The sequence below is a fragment of the Muntiacus reevesi genome, chromosome 18 (assembly GCF_963930625.1).
Source record: "Muntiacus reevesi chromosome 18, mMunRee1.1, whole genome shotgun sequence".
NCBI classification, from domain to species: Eukaryota; Metazoa; Chordata; class Mammalia; order Artiodactyla; family Cervidae; genus Muntiacus; species Muntiacus reevesi.
In genome coordinates, this window is record NC_089266.1 from 24,954,608 (window position 1) to 24,977,226 (window position 22,619).

The window sequence follows — 22,619 nt, forward strand, 5'->3', positions numbered from 1 at the left end:
CAGAAACGTCTGTTTAGCTCTTCTGCCCATTTTTTGATTGTTCTTTTTTGTTTGTTTTGCTTTTTTGTTGTCTTGGTTTTGTTGTTGTTATTGAATTGTATGAGCTGTTTTTATATTTTGGAAATTAAGCTCTTGTAGGTCACATGATTTGCAAATATTTCTCCTAGTCTGTAGGTTGTCTTTCTGTTTTGTTTATGGTTTCCTTTGTTGTGCAAAAGCTTGTAAGTTTGATTAGGTTCCGTTTGTTTACTTTTGTTTTTATTTCTGTTGCCTTTGGAGGCTGTTTTAGGTCCTTTCTTAAATAAGGGATGTTTAATAAATTAAGAATGGATGTTGGGGGCCTTCCCTGGTTGTCCAGAGGGTGTGACTCCATGCTTCCAGTGCAGGGGGCCCTGGTCAGGGAACTAGATCCCACATGCTGCAACTAAGAGTCCACATGCTATAACTAAGCTTGCATGTTGCAACTAAATATTCTGTGTGCAACTAAGACCCAGTACAGCAAAATAAATAAATAAATTTAAAAAAAAGAACGGAGGGAGTTCAAGAGGGAGAGGACATATGTATACCTATAGCTGATTCATGTTGATGTTTGGCAGAAACCAACAAAATTCTGTAAATCAATTATCCTTCAGTGAAAAAGTAAATAAATTTTAAAAGAGAATGGATAATTTTATTAAATGATTTTAAAATCATCTGTCAATAAAGTCATATTGGGAGTTCTCCTGACCTGAATTTCCACTTGGTGAAATTTATTAATAAATTGTATAATTATTGGAAGGCGAAGATATTGAATAATATCCTCCTAACTGAGAAGGAACTTTGAGACCCAAAACCAAAGCAGGCAACTACATGAAGAGCAATTATGAAGTTTATTGTGGGTGACTTACACATGGGCAGGAGCTGGCAGACGATCCAGAGGCATTCAAAGATGCAGAAAAGGGCACAGGGGATTTAAAAGACCAAAGCTGAAAATAAAATCTGACTACTAGGGAGAATCTCATCCATGTTGATGGGAAAGGGATGTTTTTCACTCCCTTTGTGTGTGGGGGGGGGAGTGCGGTTCTCATGACCATTAACCATTCACATCAGCAAAAGGCAGTCTTCCAGTTTTCATGTCAGATGAAGGCCAGGGGAAAAGTTAATAGGAAACTCCCCTGGCTTAAGCACACTTCTTGTGAGTAGGCTAGAGCTCAGTCTTGCCGAAAGGGAAACAGGTAATAGTTTAAGGAGAAAAAATTATATGGAATACCATAAAAGTCATTTACCCAGAGAATTTTTTCTCCTCATTTTTGTTTTGTTTTTATTCAATGACACACAGTTTCATTTCCTGCTAGCCGAAGGAAAAGAAACAAACCCTCAAAAAGGGCAAGACTACATCCCCCTATTCTTCCTGATTTGTTTCCTTCTGTTAGGTTGAAAATTGTGTAATGGACTTATGACATTGTTATTCTTTAAAAAAAAAAGAAAAGAGAGAGGACTGTGGGCCTAGGACGAAGTTGGAGTGGTTTAGCCACACTATAAGATTGAATCATCCTTGCTCTCCTAGAAGAGCTTCATTTATTAGTGATGAATCTTTCATTTAGGATACCATTATACTCTGTTTGCTAATATTTGTTCAGCATACTTACCGCATTATTCTTCAGTACTTATACTTGCATCACTGTAAAACTGGCTTTTGTAAAATTGGCGTGGAATTGCTTACTTATGAAATATGGATTTCTGATTTTGTTGAGGCCTTTGACAACTTCCTGTTTTTGTTGTTTTTTTTTTTTCACTTAATGGATCTGTTTAGTTCATCTCTTTCATCTAGGTATTCAAGATCTAGTCTTCTCCTTGTGTCTCTTACCTATTCTATCTTCTCTTCCTTCTCTCCTTTTCTCTGTTCTCAGTTTAGGGGGCCAGATTTAGCTGATACCTGCTTACCAATTCCTGGAAAAGAAATTCTGGCTGATTGGCCCAGCTCTAATGTGTTTGCCTTTGATCCAACCAGTCAATGGTCAGGGGAGAATCATGTGATACAACTAGCTCATAGGTAGTGACCTCTGTGGGTCAGGCAGGAAAAGAGTCTTAGAGCAGGGAGGTTATTAAGTAGGCAGATATCTCAAAAGTTGTCTCCTCCGGGCTTGGGTTTAATAATTATTCCATTTTAAATGTTTTCTAATTTCCCACTTTCCATTTGCATTGTTCTTAGATTCTTGTTTCTACTTTGTTAGATTCATTTTGTTATCCATTTTCAAACTTATTTGATTGTTTAATTTATTAATTTTATGTCTTGTGATCAGAAATTTGTATTTAAATTCAAAATTTCCACTCAGCATAATTTTAGTGTATTCCATAGTTTTGTATGTAGTATCTTCATTATCCTTATATTTTTGTTCTGATGCTGTCCTTGACTCAAACTGTTGCTTTGGCAAGCTTAAAGATTTTTTTTCCATGTTGTGGAAGAGGGGGCTTACTATTATTATAGGTTATATTTAAATTATATATTTATTTATTTGTATTTGGCTGTGCTGAGTCTTCTTCGCTGCACAGGCTTTTCTCTAGTTGCAGTGAGCAGGGGCTACCGTTCCTTGCAGTGTGTGGGCTTCTCACTGTGGTGGCTTCTCTTATTGCAGAGCACAGGCTCTAGGGCATGCAGGCTTCAGTAGTTGTGGCTCTTGGACTGTAGGGCGTAGACTCACTAGATGTGGTGCACGGGCTTAATTACTTCACGGCATGTGGGATCTTCCCTGACCAGGGATCGAACCTGTATCTCCTGCGTTGGCAGGCAGAGTCTTTACCTCTGAGCCACCCGGGAACCCTATCGGTTACATTTTGATTGCACTTGTCAGTGTGTGGAGTGTATAATCTAAATGATTTCTACTTTATTGTGGTTTTCTTTGTATTCAAATAAGTGGCCAACTTTTGTAAATGTCCTAAAAGCTCTTTAACAGAATATGAGATCTAAAATGCAGCTGCAGACTTTCCTGGTGGTACAGTGGATAGGAATCTGCCTGCCAATGCAGAGAATGTGTTTTCAGTCCCTGGTCCGGGAAGATTCCACATGCCGCAAAGCGACTAAGCCCGTGCACCATAACTGTTGGTTCTGTACTGTAGAGTCCAGGACCCGCAACTACTGAGCCCTAGCTCTAGAGCCCATGCCCTGAAACAAGAGAAGCTACCGCGATGAGAAACTCACACACTGCAATGAAGAGTAGCCCTCACTCCTCACTAACCCGCAACTAGAGAAAGTTGTCCTGCAGCAATGGAGACCTAGTGGTAACCCAAAATAAATAAAATACATAAATTAAAAAAAAATTAGTTGCTTTCTTGCTTTATATATTTCTGAGACTTGATTTGGTAGGGAATGAGATGCTAGAGTGTTAGACATGAGAATGTTAGAATCCATGACCATTTGGATTTGTAATCTTTCTCCTCCCATATTCTGCCATTCTTTGTGTAAATAATGCTATTATCTAGTGGATACAGTTCATGACCACTACATGATCTGTATCTTTTTTTGTAGATCACTCATGTGATCACAGTAAGTGATCTTTTTGGCCCATTTGATTTTTTTTTTTTTTGCCTCAAATTCAACTATGTTGACATTAATACTGCAAGCCTTACTCTTCCCCTCCCCCCCACCTTGGGCTTTGGCACATTCTTTTATTTGTGATTTTTCTGAGTGTCTGTTGCAACTTGATTCTTTCCTCTTCTGTTTATCAGAAATCATTCTTGGTAAGTAGTAGAAGATATAGGTTTAATTGACCTCCAGTTACTGTTCCCATCTATATATAATCAGGTCCTTTTATGTTTCTTGTAATCAAGGAAAAAAGATTTACACATCATTTGCTCTTTTGTGTCCTAACAGCTCTAGATGTCTGTGGATCCTCAAGATGTCGGTCTTATTCTTGGCCCTGGGCATTGTGTTATTTATGTTCAGAAGTGTGTACTTGTATCCAGAATCCAGCAGCAACAAAGCACCACTCCCTCAGCCTAGTCTGGCTGCCGGAATGCTGAAGCTTCTCCCTGAGGAACATATCAAGAGCCTGTTTACCCACGATGGAATCTGGTGAGATAGCCAGTTATTCCCCCTTGGTCTGACCTCTCGCTCCCTCCTCCTGTGGCTGACAGTGTCCTATTGTGCCTACCTTACAGCCAGTTTCCTACCTTCCTGCACCTGTGCTGATTGTGAATGTGATTCCAAACTACAGGTCCAGAAAAGATCTTGGTCTGCAGAGCACAGACTCTGTTCCCTACAACACCCAGCAAAGCCCCTTGTGATTTTGGAGGGCCCATTTAACCCAAACTACAGGAAAGGCGAGGTCTTTCTGTCCCTTTGGCTTCCTCTTCAGATGGGTGGGGCTGAGATGCCATTGCAACTCTCACGTTTAAAGCAGTTTGGAGAGGGCTTCCCTGGTGGCTCAGTGGTAAAGAATCCGCTTGCTGATGCAGGAGACAAGGGTTTGATCTCTGGTTCTAGGAAGATCCCACATGCCGCTGAGCAACTAAGCCTATGCCACAATTACTGAGCCAGTGCTCTAGAGCCCGTGCTCCACAGCAGGAGAAGACACCGCAGTGAGAAGCCCCTGCACCGCAACTAGAGAAAGCCTGCACAGCAGTGAAGACCCAGCAAGAACCAAAAGTAAATAAATGAAAATTATTTAAAAAAAAAATAAGTTTAGGGAATTCCCTGCCAGCCCAGTGGTTAGGACTTGGAGTTTTCGCTGCTGAGCCTGGGTTCAATCCCTGGTCAGAGAACTAGCCATGGCTTATGGGATCTTAAGTAGAAGTTTGGTGCAGGAGATGATTCAAGAGAGGGTTTGGTTTTTTTTTTTTTTTGATTACAAAATTTATTTTTTATTATTTAAAACAATTTATTGGAGTATAATGACCGAAAATGATGTGTTAGTTTCAGGTGTGTAGCAAAGTGATTCAGTTATACATGTACATATATTCATTCTTTTTCAGATTCTTTACCCATGTGGGTTATTACAGAATATAGTGTAGATTTCCCTATGCTATCCAGTAGGTCTCTGTTGGTTATCTGTTTTATATACAGTAGTGTGTGTGTGTTAATCCCAAGTTCCTATCCATCCTCCTGCCACATGTCTGCTTTGGTCACTATAAGTTGGTTTTGAGAGGTGGCCTTCTTATCCCTTCTCCTCGCTGTGTCTTTGGGAATGGCTATTGCTGGGATTCTAGAGTTTCAACCCAACCTGGATGGTGGTTGTGAGAAAGGAGAGTCTGGGGGGAACAGCACACTGGGTTAGACTTCAGGCTCCCGGTTCACCCGCCAGCCCACCCAGTCTGTGATCTTAGTCCTCATCTTCTTTTAGGCTCTTCCCGAAAAACCAGTGCAAATGCGAAGCCTTGAAACATCAGGAAAGCTATAACTTTGAGAATGCCTATGCCCAGACTGACCTCCCTGCGGTGAAAATGAGGAGACAAGCTGAATTTGAACACTTTCAGAGGAGGTAATGCAGACCACGGGGGTTCTTGGGCCCTGAGGTGGTGTGGAAGCTCTCCCCACTCTCTCCTGAGGGTGTAGGGCCAGGGAGAGAAGAAAGGCAGTCCCGCTCTTGCAGGGTCCATGGAAAGAACTACTAAGAATAGACCAAGTAAACAGAACTGAGGAAATAGTCCTTCAGTGAAGATTTGCAAAACTTGGAAATTCCCTAGCAGTCTAGTGGTTAGTACTCAGCATTTTCCTTGCTGGGGCCTGGATTTGATCCCTGGTTGGGGAATGAAGAGGCTGCGAGCTACGTTGTGAGACCAATAACATGCACACAAACCAAAAAACCCCCCAAGACACTTGACATGTCTCAAGCATTTCATAATAAAGAAAGAGGAAAGGAGGGAAAAGACTGAGACATCAGCGCCGTGTTGGTGGCACAGCCTCCACGCACCCAGGCCATCAGAGCCTTTAGTCTCACCAGGTTGCACTGTCTGATTCATTTATATGTTGAGAATGTACTGTCCCTCTGCTGTTTGCAAAGCCCAGAGTTAACCTTTGGGATGTGTTGACCAGGATTGTTGGTTGAAAACAGAAGAAATGGATTCTGGCTGGCTTATGTTAAGAGGGAATGTGTAGGAAAGATGTTGGTACTTTCCCATAGCCATAAGTGGTAGGATGACCAGGTTGGGAAATCAAGAACCAGGGGAGCACAGAATGGCTGGACAGGTTTTCTCTGTTTTCCCCCTAGGAATCATTTATGAGTTACAATGGAAAGCTTGCTGTAATAAATAATACCATTTAAGGACTTGAACTCTGGAACAGGCTGGATGGCAAGTTGTTTAACGTCACAAACTTCCATATCTTCATATGAAAAACTATAACAGTTTATTACAGTAATAAGTTTATTACTGTAATAGGTTTTTTGTAAGGAACACTGTGTTCGCATGCAAAGAGCTAGCAACTCATAAAGGGCCTGACGTACAGAAGCACTGCAAAAATATTGCCTACTGTTTTGCTTGGTTGATTATTAACATTATCGTTCTTATAGTTCTTCATGGGCAGTACAGGATACAGTAAGAGGGACTTACTTGATGGTCCAGTGATTAAAACTCCACCCTTCCACTTTAAGGGGCAATGTGTGACCCCTGGTTTGGGAATTAAAACCACATCCTGCATGCCATGCAGTATAGCCAAAAAGAAACAACACATAAATAACCTAAATAGTAGATTGTTATAAGTGCTTTGGGAGGTAAATGAAAATATCATGGTCGATGGCATAAAGTTTAATGGGACAATGAAAGAAGGTTACATTGAACTCTGATCTGTGTTATCTTTTATCATGATCCCCCATAAAAGAGCATTCCAGAAGGAAGAATTAACAATGCCCAAAGCCAGGGTGGGTTACATGACAGGAAAACAGGCCTTTCCTGATGGCTGCATGACAGGAAAGCAGGCCCGGACCGTTTTGCCTAGTGTGTCAAGGGGAGGCTGGAGGTATGAGCCCAGAGAGGCCATTGGTGACAGCTGTGGTAAGCCAGCAGGTGGAGTGTGCATTTTGCTTTCTGGGTAATGCAAAGAATTGAACAGTTTTTGTTTATTTGTTTATGATTTATTTTGGTTGCACTGGGTCTTGCTTACTGCGTGTAGGCATTCTCTATTTTCGCTGAGCGGGTGCTATCTGTTGCAGTGCTCTGACTTCTCCTTGTGGTGCCTTCTCGTTGCGGAGCGCGGGCTCTAGGGCGCGTGGGCTTCAGTAGTTGCAGCTCGCAGGCTCAGTAGTTGTGTACAGGGTTAGTTGCCCTGCTGCGTGTGGAATCTTCCCAGACCAGAGATCCAACCCATGTCCCCTGCTTTGGCAGGTGGATTCCTAGCCACTGTACCACCAGGGAAATCCTTGAACAGTTTTTAAAGGTGGCAACTTATTCTGTGAGACAGGTGTATGCTAAGTTGCTGCAGTTGTTTCCGACTCTTTGCAACCCCATGGACTGTAGCCTGCTAGGCTCCTCTGTCCATGGGATCCTCCAGGCAAGAATACTGGAGTGGGTTGCCATGCCCTCCTCCAGGGGATCTTCCGGACCCAGGGATTGAACCTGTGTCTCTTACATCTCCTGTGCTGGTAGGTTCTTTACCACCACCAGCCCATTCTATGAGATACTTTCATATGTAAAATACCACTGTGGCTTTTCTGCAGAGGATAAGCTGGAGGGAAGGTAAAGGGAAGGCAGGGACATATGTTGAGGTGCTGGGACGAAGGTAAACATTTTCTCCTGCCGAGACAATTGTATGTGCTGCTTTGATGACCAGTCCCTAGGCTTTACTGCTCAGTTGCCTGAGCCTAAGTCTTGAATTAAGGAAGGGAAAAGGGGACTCTCGCCCTTGTGGGTTTGATTTCGAGAATGAGCCGCTACCCCAGACTCCATACAAGTGAAAGACTCCCTGGAAGACGGAGGAGCAGCAGAAGGGAGTGTTGGAGGTCAGGAAGCCAGTGCAGTGTGCAGGTGATCCTGGCTGGGGTTTGAGCCCTGGGCCCCTACGGCTGTGCGAGGAGCGTGGGGCTCAGTGGTTAACAGTGCTGCCAAGAGAGGCAGACCCGCTGCGTCTTCCATGTCTCAGATCGGCGACCTTGGAGAAGCAGTTTAGCTTCCTTTATGGGGGGCCAGAGGTACAGGGTGGAATGGCGATAGGGCCTCAGGTTGACATTTAGTAAGGTGATCCAGGAAAGGCCTTAACAACCTCAGTGAAATTATAGGGTAGTAGAGGAGATAAGAAGAAGATGTAAATAGACATATGACATGGTAAGCGCTCACGCACGCACAATGTGCGCCCTGGCCCTGGGCCCCCGGAACACCCTCTGCCTGCCTCCTGCCGGGAAAGCCTGCTGCTTGCCTCCTGGTCTCTATTTGTCGCTGTCTGAGGTCCCTGTGCTTAGGGACTGTTAGCTCCTAACAGTGGATGGTGGCAGGGGAAACGCGTGAGACGGCTCCATCTCTGTCTGGGACCGCACAGGGCTGCAGAGAGAGAAAGAGAAGTCACGGGGTCCTCAGGAGAGAGCCCCAGCTGTGCACCGTGCATGGTGGGGGGAGGGAGAGCAGGAAGGGAGCTTTGAAGAGATTGGAGCCGGCAAGATGGGGATGGGGAGGGATGAGAGGAGGTACTAGCTGGGAGTGGGGGCTCGTCCGGAGGAAGCTGGGCAGAAGGAGTTACAGAAGGAACAGATTCCAAACAGGAAGGGCCAAGGCCTGGCTGTGTTCTCACCTTCCCCTCCTTCACGTGTTTGAAATGCCCAGCTCTCTTGGGATTATACCTGGCAATCCAGGTATGAACAAAAACAGAGTCGGATACTGATAACTGACGCGAACCAGGTCTCAGGCCAGTAAGCAAGTTGCTGGTTAGGGAGACTCAGTGCAGGGCAAGGCTCTGAGTCAGGCACAAAGATCAGTCTGATCTAAATGACATCCCTCGATGAGCTTATAGTATTACAGAGGAGCACGGAGTGTGTCCTCCCCTGGGGTCAAGCGGCTGCTGAGTTACAGCCTCCCTGCACCGCCATTATCTGGGTGCATGGAACCCAGCGTTGAGTGCACGTGGGCAGTCTGTGGCCTGGGGTGTGTTTTCAGCAAATTGCATGGAACTCAAGAGTTCCGTCTCCAGGTCAATGATAATAGCAGTCAGAGGGAGGGATGTGGTAGGGTTTAGGAGGTATTAAAAAACATAATTAAAAAAAGAACATTCAGGAAGAAGGTGACACCCAAGCTGGCCTGACCTCTTTTACTGAACCAATCACTTTATATTCTAGTTATGGGAGTTTGGTTCTGGGTTCTCACCCTTCTCAGAAAGGGACTTTACTGATATCTTTGTTCTGGGTTTAGCACAAGGCTGGGCAAGTCAAGGAAGCAATGAATAAGAGGCAAGGGGTGATGTGTGACTCTAGACCGAGCTCTGGGTGTGGTTCACTCCTTGATGGAAGAAAAGTAGTTTGGAGGATGAAGCTTTAGGAATTAAAAAAGAAAGAGAAAAAGCTCCCTTCATTTATTTAGTCAAAAAAGCAAGATGCAGACGGTTTGTACAGTGTGTTACATTTGTGTTTAAATGAGGAGGGGGTGTTTCTCTGATTGTGTGTGTGCGGAGACATGTTTATATATGTTGAAGGGAGAAGGATGAACAGTGATGGTGTTTAACAGTGGGCTTTTGAAAGTAGCTTGTAGCATTTGCTAATTTCTGTGGTTCAACAGTCACACTGTGGCTGATTTCAAGCTATGCACAAGATTTCACTGGATTCCAGTTATAAAATATCTCCACCATTCAGATACAATAGATGAAAATAACCTCCAGAGCAGAGATAATAGGGAGATATAGTAAAATAATTAGGAAGTGGTAAGTTTTGACTGCTTTTCAGCTGTGTTCCCATAATTTAATTTTTGTTAATGACTGTGTTTTAAAAGCTGGCTTGCAAAATTCCTGAAAATTCAACAGTTGACTGCACTGTGTGGGTACAGGCCGGCTCTCCCACACCACTATTACCCATGAATATCAATGGCTCTGTGTCCCTTTGTGGTGGCAAGTGATTTTGCCTCACAAGCCCTTTGCATACACAGTGTCTGAGCTTCCTGATGGACACTGGACTGGGCCAAGTCACTGAGGCACCCTCATTCAGTGGCCAGTATGCTGGCTACCAATTTAGGGGTATCCAAGAGGCCAGCTCTGGGAAAAGTTTTCTGCTATTCAATCCCCTCAGAAAGAAAGATCCTGCTTGAGGTTAACAGTGTCCTTCTCCTCACCCAAGTCCTTCAAGGGCTCATTTCCCCCTCCAGTCTGAGGGATTCCCCACTCCGCCCCCCATCTCAGTTGTAATTACACTCTGGATAAACTACTCTCAGATGCACAAACTCCATCTGCTGTTTCACTCTTCCTTTCCACACTGCTGACAGTCCAGTGGCTTCCTGCTGGAATGAGGCAGGTCTGGAACTTGTGGGATGGATAGGACTCAGCCCTGGGTTTTTAATGTGTCAATACAGGTGTAAGCTAAACTATCAGAATTTGGGTAACGCATTCCAGTAGATATCAGCTGAGTGGGACCAGTCAACTCTCAGGCTGGGAGCCTGGACAAAGACCCTCTAAGGGCCTACCCAGATCCTCCTAGCCCTGTTCGTAGCAAAACACACCAGTTAAAAAAGATTGCTTCCTTATTCTCTGTTTCACACACTCTCCTCCTCTGAGTTTCATTTGGCATCTGCAGGCTAGAAACCTGTCTCTCTCAACTTAGCAAGTACAAATTTGTCTGGCCAAGGTCAGGTTACCCAAAGACTTTCTGTCCCAGCACACCGAGGGGAATAGGGGACTCTACAGCTCTTTGGTAACAGCAAGTGGAGATTTTTCTGGGGGTGTTGTGGGGAAGCTGGGTAATAGAAAAGATGTTATTCCATATAATTTTTATATTGTTACACAGATCAGCACACATAATCACATATTTATGCATGTGTATACATATATAAATATATACTACTGGGGTCTTGTGTATATATATTTATTTATCGTTGTACTGAATCTTCATTGCTTTGCGCGGGCTTTCTCTAGTTGCAGTTCAGTTCATTTCAGTTCAGTTGCTCAGTCCTGTCTGACTCTGCAACCACATGGACTGCAGCATGCCAGGCTTCCCTGTCCCATCACCAACTCCCGGAGCTTGCTCAAACTCCTGTCCATTGAGTCGGTGATGCCATCCAACCATCTCATCCTCTGTCATCTCCTTCTCCTTATGCCTTCAATCTCTCCCAGCATTAAGGTCTTTTCCAGTGAGTCAGTTCTTCGCATTAGGTGGCCAAAGTATTGGAGTTTCAGCTTCAGCATCAATCCGAATATTCAGGACTGATTTTCTTTAGGTTGGATTGGTTGGATCTCCTTGCAGTCCAAGGGACTCTCAAGAGTCTTCTCCAACACCACTGATCAAAGGCATCAGTTCTTTGGTGCTCAGCTTTTTTATGGTCCAATTCTTAACATGCATACATGACTACTGGAAGAACCATAGCTTTGACTAGATGGGCCTTTGTTGGCAAAGTAATGTCTCTGCTTTTTAATATGCTGTCTAGGTTGGTCATAGCTTTTCTTCCAAGGAGCAAGCATCTTTTAATTTCATGGCTGCAGTCACTATCTGCAGTGATTTTGGGGTCCGAGAAAAGAAAGTCTGTCACTGTTTCCATTGTTTCCCTATCTGTTTGCCATGAAGTGATGGGATCAGATGCCATGATCTTCGTTTTTTGAATGTAAAGTTTTAAGCCAACTTTTTCACTCTCCTCTTTCACTTTAAACAAGAGGCTCTTTAGTTCTTCTTTATTTCTGCCATAAGGGTGATGTCATCTGTGTACCTGATGTTATTGATATTTCTCCTGGAAATCTTGATTCCAGCTTGTCCTTCCAGCCCAGTGTTTCTCATGTTGTACTCTGCATATAAGTTAAATAAGCAGGGTGACAATATACATCCTTGATGTATTCTTTTCCCAATTTGGAACCAGTCCATTACAGGTCCGGTTCTAGCTATTGCTGCTTGACCTGCATACAGATTTCTCAGGAGGCTGATAAGGTGGTCTAATATTCCCATCTCTTGAAGAATTCTCCAGTTTGTTGTGATCCACACAGTCAAAGGCTTTGACATAGTCAATAAAGCAGAAGTAGATGTTTTTCTGGAACTCCTTTCTTTTTCTATGATCCAGCGGATGTTGGCAATTTAATCTCTGGTTCCTCTGCCTTTTCTAAACCTAGCTTGAACATCTGGTAGTTCTCTTTTCACATACTGTTGAAGCCTGGCTTGGAGAATTTTGAGCTTTACTCTGCTAACGTGTGAGATGAGTGCAATTGTGCTGTAGTTTGAACTTTCTTTGGCATTGCCTTTGGGATTGGAATGAAAACTGACCTTTTCCAGTCCTGTGGCCACTCCTGAGTTTTCCAGATTTGCTAGTAGCAATGAGTGAGGGCTACTCTTGGTTGAGGTGGGCAGGCTTCTCACTGCAGTGGGTTCTCTTGTTGCAAAGCACAGGCTCCAGGTGCCCGGACTTCATCAGTTGCAGCTCTAGGGCTTAGTTGTATATTTTTAATGTAATGAGTACCGTAAGAACAAATCATTCTGAAATTTTGCTTTTTCCTTCAATGATTTTTTTCCATTTTAAGCAGAAAGTTTACTTAAATGATAAGATTTTTGGACTTCCCTGATGGTCCAGTGGTTAAAAATCTGTCTGCCAATGCAGGGGGCATGCGTTCGATATCTGGTCTAGGAAGATTCCACATGCCATGGGGCAACTAAGCCTGGGAGCCACAATGCATCGAAGACCCAGCACAGCCATAAATAAGTAAAAACAGACAACAAGATGTTTGACTTGGTAGGAAACTATCCAAGATTAATTTCTTTTCTAGTAATTCATCCTTGCTTAAATACCGATTGCTCTACCTGTAACAGCTATATATAAAAGAATTATAAAATTATCCTTGGTTTTACGATGATAAATGAAAAACATTAAAATTCTCCAATAGGGGGACTTCCCTGGTGATCCAGCAGTTAAGAATCCACCTTGCAATGCAGGGGACATGAGTTTAATCCCTGGTCAAGGAACTAAGATCCTACATGCAGCAGAGAGGCTAAGCTCACTTGCTGCAGCTACTGAGCCCGTGGACCTCAACTGGAGAGTCCATGTCCACGTGCCACAACAGAGATCCTGCATGACACAACTAAGACCTGACCCAGCCAAATCAATAAAATTTTAAAAATAAAATTCTCCAATAGATCAAAGCATGCATTGACTTTTATCTTACTGAATATAAAGCAAAATAACTTAATGAATATAAAGACAAGAGCTGAGTGAGCCTACTGCTAATGACGAAAGGGATATTTTCTCATAACCAGTATTCCCCCATCCCATCTCCATTTGATGTTGATCAAAACATACTATTGGCTATTCAGTTTTTAAAAAATGCAACATGTGGGAATTCCTTGGGTGGTCCAGTAGTTAGGGTTTCATACTTCCACTAAAGTGCCCTAGGTGCCATCTAGTAGGGGGACTAAGATTCCACAGTCCCCTCATTTCAACAATAAACAAACAAGCAAACAAACAAATAAATATGCATGTGCACACACACCAGGAATGGGGAAGGGAAAATGAAAAAATAAAGAAAACAGTACTGTAGTGATCAGGAGGTGGTAGAACCAAACTGCAATTTTTCTGGTTTCTGCAGTGGCTCCTTGGTCTGGAGGAGCAAACCAGCAGGTTTCCTTTCTAGTAGACAGCCCCTGTCTGCTGCTGGGACGCTTCAGTGGTATCTCTAGCCTCTATATCCGGCTGTGTCTGTCTATCTCGTTGATTGGCTGCCCATGAAATCAATCTGATCTGCCGCGTGGATAAATCTTGCCAGTCACATAAACTTCCACTGGTTTGCTGAGTGGTGTGTGCCTCTTCATCTCAAACGGCCCGCCTCCTTCAAACCTCGTGATTGCCACTTCTCAGTTTTGAGTTCTCCTTTGGGATTTTTGTGGGTCAGCTCTGAGTCTCCTGTTGCTGCTTCACAAAAGAGGAAGTGAGAAGTACCAGGAGACTCTGGTAAGTTTTTAAGAGTTACCTATACATCTATTTTGTTCTTTTTAATTGCTATACAGCTATGAGTATGAATGCATTGAATTTTATTAAGCCATTCCCCTGTTAAAAGATACTCCGATTTTTAGAAAATTTTCATTATTACAATTTCATAATTTATAATATTACGTTGTACTTACATTCTTTCCTTCATTTATTAAGATGTGTATAAGAATGTTCATTTCAGACAGTGCTGAAACAAACCTTCTTATATGCATGTCCTACTGTTGACAACTGCAGGTTTCTCCCCCTTCCTATAGCGTATGAATTGCTCAACCACAAGATATGCTTATTTCTGCTTTTAGTAAATATGGCCAGATTGCCTTCAAGAGGACCTATATTAATTGACACTTTCATGAAGAGTCGGTAAATATAGTGCCTTGTTTATATACATGCTTGCGGGCAAAGTCGCTTCAGTCCTGCCTGACTCTTTGCGACCCTGTGGACTGTAGCCTGCTAGGCACCTCTGTCCATGGGATTCTCTAGGCAAGAATACTGGAGTGGGTTGCTGTGCCCTCCTTCAGGGGATATTCCCAGCCCAGGGATGGAGCCCATGTCTCTTAAGTCTCATGCATTGGCAGGCGGGTTCTTTACCACTAGCACCACCTGTGAAGCCCTGTTTATATATATACCTTCTACCTAATCAACACTCATTATTATCAAATTTTAAAACTTCAAGAAAAAGGTGCTGGTTTTTATTTATTCATTTGACTCACCATCTCCATAATGTGCCTGCTCAGTAGTTGCTGCTTTCGAGTTCAGTTACCCCACGGCATGGGTTCTTAGTTCCCTGACCAGGGATTGAACCCATATCCTCTGCAGATTCTTAACCACTGGACCATCAGGGAAGTCTTCTTTCTTAAAATTTTTTATTTATTTATTTAGGGCTGTGCTGGGACTTTGTTGCTCTGTGTGGGGCTTTCTCTAGTTACAGTTAGTGCGGGCTACTCTTTGTTGCAGTGCATGGGTGGCTGCTCTTGTTGGGTAGTCATGGCATACAGGTTCAGACAGGTTCAGTAGTTGCGACTCACAGGTTTAGTTGCCCCACAGCATGTGGAATCTTCCCGGACCAGGGGTGGAACTTCCATTCCCTGCATTGGTAGGCAGATTCTTATCTACTGCACCACCAGAGAAGTCTGCCTTGTTGCTTTCTTAAAGTTTCATTTCCATGACTTATATTGAAGCTGAATGTGTTTCATATATTTACTGGCCATTTGTATTTCCTCTTCTGTTAATTTCCTATTTCTGTCTCTTTCCTCTTTTAAATTTTGGCTTTTCCATGTTCTCATACTTAAGTAGTCTAATCTTTCTTCCAGGTAATCTCGATGATTTCCATGCTTAACCAGATCCCTGAAGCCTACATTTCAACTGTATTACCTTAGTCCCTCAAACAGTCAATATCACTGGGTTATGCTATATCCTTGACTGAGGGTTGTGTTATATCCTTGACAACAAGACCATCTGAAAATTGTCATTGTGTTTGCTCTGAACATATTGAGAATCATCAACTCCGAGATAAAGTTTGTTACATGTTTTATTTTTTAGTTCAGCACCAGGAAGTTTGACTCCCTTCAGCTGGTCTGCTTTGTCCTTTTAATAATAAATCCAGCACATTGATTGTCAATTACTTTGTACCCTGGCTACCAGGAAATTGGGTGTGACTTTGGTATTTCCAAAAAAAAACTGGCTTGACTGACATGACCTAATCATTTTTTTCTTTGTCATTGGTTGTGATTTTTTTTTTTTTTAGTTATACCACTTTATTGCTACCAAGCCATCTCCCTCCATCCTCGTGCATACATGCTCAGTCATATAATCCCATGGACTTCAGCCCGCCAGACTCCTCTGTCCATGGACTTTTCCAGGCAAGAATACTGGAGTGGGTTGCCCTTTCCTTCTCCATGGTTGTGATTTTTTTTAATTAAAAAAAATTATTTATTTTGGCTGTGCTGGGTCTTCGAGGCTGCATGTGGGCTTTCTCTAGTTGTGGAGAGCAGGGGATATGCTCGCTAGGCGTGTGGGCTCAGTAGTTGTGGCACAGGGGCTTAGTTGCTCCAAGGCATGTGGGATTTTTCAGGATCAAGGATGGAAGATGTGTCCCCCTGCATTGGCAGATGGTTTTTTTGGGACTGCATGGACTGTAGCCCACCAGGCTCCTCTGTCCATGAGGTTCTCCAGGCGTGGAGCAAGTTGCCATTTCCTCCTCCAGGGGATCTTCCCGACCCTGGGATCAAAAGGATAAGTAAATTTTCTTACTCTGGGTGTTGTTGTTGGAATTTATGCCTGGAACTGTTGTACTTGCCTGGCAGCCATGACAGAAGAAAGTCTTCAGGCAAAGCTGACACCATCAAGGGGTAACCAGCAGGTATTCAACCTAGAAATTTGGCTCTCTCACCAGAAGACTAATCAAAGAGAAAACTAACCAAACTGATCACACAGATCACAGCCTTGCTTAATTCAGTGAAACTATGAGCCATGCCATGCAGGGTCACCCAAGATGGATGGGTCATAGTGGAGAGTTCTGACAAAATGTGGTCCACTAGAGAAAGGAAAGGTAAGCCATTTTAGCGTTCGTGCTGTGAGAACCCCATGAACAGTATGAAAAGGCGAAAAGATATGACACTGAAAGATGAATCCCCTAGGTTGGTAGGTGTCCAATATGCTACTGGAAGAGAGCAGAGAAATAGCTCCAGAAGGAATAAAGAGGCTGAGCCAAAGCAGAAACAGTCCCAGTTGTGGATGTAACTGGTGGTGAAAGTAAAGTCCAATGCTCTAAAGAACAATTTTGCATAGGAACCTGGAATGTTAGGTCCATGAATCAAGGTAAATTGGACGTGGCCAAACAGGAGATAGCGAGAGTGAGCATCGACATTTTAGCAATCAGTGAACTAAAATGGACAGGAATGGGCGAATTTAATTCAGATGACCATTATGTCTACTACTATGGGCAAGAATCCCTTAGAAGAAATGGAGTACCCATCATAGTCAACAAAAGAGAAATGTAGTACTTGGTTGCCACCTCAAAAATGACAGAATGATCTCTGTTTCCAAGGCAAACCATTCAGTATCACAGCAATCCAAGTCTATGTCCCAACCACTAATGCTGAATAAGCTGAAGTTAAACAGTACTATGAAGACCTACAAGACCTTCTAGAACTAACACCCCCCAAAAATGTCCTTTTCATCATAGGGGACTGGAATTCAAAAGTAGGATACCTGGATAACAGGCAAGGTCAACAGATATCTAGAATAACAGGCAGGTTTGGCCTTGGAGTACAAAATGAACCAGGGCAAGCAAAGGCTAACAGAATTGAAGATGTAGCTCAGATCATGAACTCCTTATTGCAAAATTCGGACTTCAATAGAAGAAAGTAGGGAAAACCACTAGAACATTCAGGTATGACCTAAGTCAAATCCCTTACGATTATGCAGTGGAAATGACAAACAGATTCAAGGGATTAGATCTGACAGGGTGCCTGAAGAACTATGGATGGAGTTTCTTAACATTGTACAGGAGGCAGTGATCAAAACCATCTCCAAGAAAAAAGAAATGCAAAAAGGCAAAATGGTTGTCTGAGGAGGACTTACAAATAGCTAAGAAAAGATGAGAAGTGAAAGGCAAGGAGAAAAGAAAAGACACACCCATCTGAATGCAGAGTTCCAAAGAATAGCAAGGAGAGATAAGAAAGCCTTCTTAAGTGAACAATGCAAAGAAATAGAGGAAAACTATTTATAGAATAGGAAAGACTAGAGATCTCTTCAAGAAAATTAGAGATACCAAGGGAACATTTCATGCAAAGATGAGCACAGTAAAGGACAGAAACTGTATGGACCTAATGGAACCAGAAGATAACAAAAAGAGGTGGCAAGAATACACAGAAGAACTATACAAAAAATACCTTAATGACCCAGATAACCACAGTCGTGTGATTGCTTACTTAGAGTTAGACATCATGGGAGTGTGAGGTCAAGTGGGCCTTAGGAAGCATCACTACAAACAAAGCTAGTGGAGGTGATGGAATTCCAGTTGAGCTATTTCAAATCCTAAAAGATGATGCTGTGAAAGTGCTGCACTCAATATGCCAGCAAATTTTGAAAACTCAGCAGTGGCCACAGGGCTGGTAAATGTCAGTTTTCATTCCAGTTCCAAAGAAGGGCAATGTCAAAGAATGTTCAAATTACTGCACAACTGCACTCATTTCACATGCTAGCAAAGTAGTGCTCAAAATTCTTCAAGCTAGGCTTCAACAGTATGTGAACTGAGACCTACCAGATGTACAAGCTGAATTTAGAAAAGGTAGGAGAACCAGAGATCAAATTGCCAACATCCGTTGGATCATAGAAAAAGCAAGAGAATTTCAGCAAAACATCTACTTCTGCTTCATTGATTATACTAAAGCCTTTCACTGTGTGGATCACAACAAACTGTGGAAAATTGAGATGGGCATACCAGACCACCTTGCCTCCCTCCCAAGAAACTTGTAAGCAGGCCAAGAAGCAATAATCAGAACCGGACATGGAACAACGGACTGGTTCCAAATTGGGGAAGGAGTATGTCAAAGCTGTATATTATCACCCTGCTTATTTAACTTATAGGCAGAGTACATCATGCAAAATGCCATGCTGGATGAAGCACAAGCTGAAATCAAGATTGCTGAGAGAAATACCAATAACCTCAGATAGGCATATGACAGCACCCTAATGGCAGAAATCCAGGAGGAATTAAAGAGCCTCTTGATGAAGGTGAAAGAGGAAAGTGAAAAAGTTGCTTTGAAACTCAACATTCAAAAACCTAAGATCATGCCATCTGTTCCCATCACTTCATGGCAAATAGATGGGGAAACAATGGAAACAATGATAGACTTTCTTTTCTTGGGCTCCAAAATCACTGCAGATGGTGACTGCAACCATTAAATTAAAAGATGCTTGCTCCTTGGAAGAAAAGTTATGACCAGCCTAGATAGCATATTAAAAAGCAGAGACATCACTTTGCCAACAAAGGTCTGTTTAGTCAAAGCTATGTTTTTTCCAGCAGTCATGTATGCATTTGAGAGTTGGACTATAAAGAAAGCTGAGTGCCAAAGAATTGATGCTTTTGAACTGAGGTGTTGGATAAGACTCTTGAGAGTCCCTTGGACTGCAAGGAGATCCAACCAATCCATCCTAAAGGAAATCAGTCCTGAATATTCATTGGAAGGACTGATGCTGAAGCTGAAGCGCCAATACTTTGGCTGCCTGATGGAAGAACTGACTCATTGGCAAAGACCTTGATACTGGGAGAGATTGAAGGCAGGAGGAGAAGGGGACGACAGAGGATGAGATGGTTGGATGGCATCACCGACTCAATGGACATGAGTTTGAGCAAGCTCTGGGAAATGATGAAGCACAAGGAAGCGTGGCATGCTGCAGTCAATGGGGTTGCAAAGAGTCAGACACAACTGAGTGACTGAAACAGCAGCAACAGAAGAGCCCTGTCTGCTGGTGGTCCTGTCTTCACTTCATGAAACACACACCAGGCAACAATGGATAAAGGAGCCTGAAAGAGCAGCAGAGTGTGGGAAAAAACAAGCAGTAGTTCTATCTACATGCTCCCTCATACCATACAAAGCAAGAGTCTTCCCATCCTAGGCCTTAGAAGGGAGGGTGTTTATTCATTTATTTATTTATTTTAATGAGTTACAAAGAATTTGCTTTAATGTTTAAAAAAGTAAAATTCACAAATTGTCTGTATTTAAATTGATAAATTTTTACCATGTACTTTTTTTTTCAATTTCTATATCTTGGGAGGGTGTTTAATGTGGATGGTCCCTCTCACTCAGCTTCCTCTGTCCCCTCAATTCTCTCCCCTTTTCCCTCTTAGAGGACACACAGTGCAATGCATCCCAGCCCTTTTTTGAGAAACTTCAGTCCTGGACAAAGGAAAAGCAGGTTCCACTCCTTTCAGTCCTGAGACAGACAGCATCATCACTCCTCCTGTATCCCCTTCACATCCACTCTGCCCTCATGGACCTTCCCTTCCACACTGGCCCTTCTTTACCTCACACACCTGCAACCTCCCACCTGAGACCCGCTCTGCTGTGGAAGCATGCTGGCCTCCTTGGGGTGGGCCAAAAACGGGGCAGCGGTTGGGAATGAACAGCTCTGGGGGTGGCCATCAGTTGATGGTGGGTAAGAATTAGTGGATAAATACCCCGGCTGTCTCATTCGTGGTTAGGAGAACTCTGAGATGGGTTCTGTTCAGGCCTGAGCCCAACTGCCCGCAGCAGCCCCATCGGCTCATAACTCACCCTTGCTGGCTTCCTCCCCTCACTCTGCCTCTGCCCCTGTTCCCTGGAATCGTCACCCAATAACACTATGTCCTCAAACGCTGCTCGGCGTCTGCTTCCCGGAGAACCCAACTTAAGTTTTTTGTTCTGCTTTATTTATTTTTATTTTATTTTTAATATTTATATTTATTTATTTGGCTGCGAGGGGTCTTAGTTGCCACATGTGGGATTCTTTTTTTTTTTTTTTTTCAGTTGCAGCATTCCCTGACCAGGGATCAAGCCCAGACCCCTTGCCTGTACTGGGAATGAGGAGTCTTAGCCATTGGACCACCAGGGAAGTCCCTGTTCTTTTTTTAAAAAAAGACCCAAACATTTCAGGATGTGGCCAAATAATTTCCAGTAATATTCCCCTCTGTGCAGTCTTTGATGAAATTAGGGGCATAGAATGTGGTTTGACAAAAGTGACAACAGAAGTGGGCTCCCCAATTTTCTTCACACTCTACTACCTTTTACTGCTAGTGTGATGTCTTCTGTTCTTTTTTCTTTTTGAATTTAAAAGCATTTTTAAGAAGTCAGATAATATGTGTATACTGTTTGAAAGCAAATGATACTAAAAGGCCTAACCCCTCTCCCTGCTTCCCAGTGCTACTCCTCAGAGGCCACTATTCTCATCTAACATTTAGAGCTGTTTCCTCTGGAATTACCACCATATTTCTAAGTAAAATACTAATAACGTTAACTCCAGATTTCTCAACCTTAGACATTATCCATGTTACTTACTATAGTAGATGAACATAGAGCCCCCTTCAGTTCTTGATTTCTCCTCTTGTACACTTCCACACTCCACATAATTTTTGGTTAATTCAACATTTAATATTTCCATTTTATGACTGAATGACTATGACTCCCAGTTAAGCCATATGTTGTTGTAGTTTGTTGTTCAACCACTAAGTCATGTCAGACTCTCTGTGACCCCGTGTGGACTGCAGCATGCCAGGCTCTCCTGTCCTTCACTATCTCCTAGAGTTTGCTTAGATTTGTGTCCATCAAATCAGTGATGCTATCTAATCATCTCATCCTCTGTCGTCGCCTTCTCCTCCTGCCTTCAATCTTTCCCAGCATCAAGGTCTTTTCCAGTGAGTCAGCTCCTCACATCAGATGACCAAAGTATTGGAGCTTCAGCATCAGTCCTTCTAACGAATATTCATGGTTGATTTCCTTTAGGATGGACTGGTTTGATTTCATCCTTGCAGTCCAAGAGATTCTCAACAGTCTTCTCCAGCACTACAGTTTGAAAGAATCAATTCTTCAGCTCTCAGCCTTCTTTATGGACCAACTCTCACATTTGTACATGACTACAGGAAAAACTCTGTGTGTGTGTGTGTGTGTGTGTGTGCGCACGCGCGCGCACGCTTAGTCACTTAGTCGTGTCCAACTCTTTGTGACCCCATGAACTGTAGCCCACCCAGCTCCTCTGTCCGTGGGGACTCTCTAGGCAAGAATACTGGAGTGAGTTGCCATGCCCTCCTTCAAGGGATTGAAATGTTAAGCTTTAAGCCAGCTTTTTCACTCTTCTGATCTTTCACCTTCATCAAGAGACTCTGTAGTTTCTCTTCACTTTCTGCCATTAGAGTGGTATCATCTGCTTATCTGAGGTTGTTGTACTATAATTACATTTCCTTTCTTACATTTCCTTTTGTATGTAATGTTTTGGTTTGCCTGGAATTAACTGTTTCATTCTTTGATTTGTTTAGTTTTCTTTCTATTTACTACTAATTCTTCTCTCCTCCTTTCTTAATCTTATTTGTGGTTGAGAATATTTCTTTTATACCAAAGGTAACATTCCATATGGGCTGCCCTGGTTCCTCAGGAGTCTTCCCTGGTGGCTCAGATGGTAAAGAATCAGCCTGCAATGCAGGAGATCAGGGTTTGATCCTTGGGTTGGGAAGATCCCCTGGAGTAGGAAATGGGAAGCCATTCCAGTATTCTTGCATGGAGAATGCCATGGACAGAGGAGCTTGGCTGGCTATAGTCCTTGGGGTCACAAAAAGTCAGACACAACTGAAGAACTAACACACACACACACACACACACAGCCCTCTATACAGATGGGTTTCCCTGCTGGCTCAGCGATAAAGAATCCTCATGCAATGCAGGAGACCCGGGTTCTATCCATGGATTGGGAACATCCCCTGGAGAAGGAAATGGCAACCCACTGCAGTATTCTTGCTTGGGAAATCCCATGGAGAGAGGAGCCTGGTGGGCTACAGTCCATGAAGTCACAAAGGAGTCAGACACAACTTA

At 43.1% G+C, this 22,619-nt stretch overlaps 1 protein-coding gene across 1 annotated transcript in view; it reads left to right on the top strand.

Annotated features, from left to right (window-relative positions):
* Positions 1–22,619, top strand: part of B4GALNT2 (beta-1,4-N-acetyl-galactosaminyltransferase 2 (SID blood group)) — a 60,733-nt gene that overhangs the window by 17,873 nt on the left and 20,241 nt on the right. The window contains exons 2-3 of the mRNA XM_065909031.1: positions 3,851–4,051; positions 5,319–5,456. Of these exons, the coding sequence (XP_065765103.1) occupies positions 3,851–4,051; positions 5,319–5,456 (339 nt within the window). The remainder of the gene's footprint in view (positions 1–3,850; positions 4,052–5,318; positions 5,457–22,619) is intronic.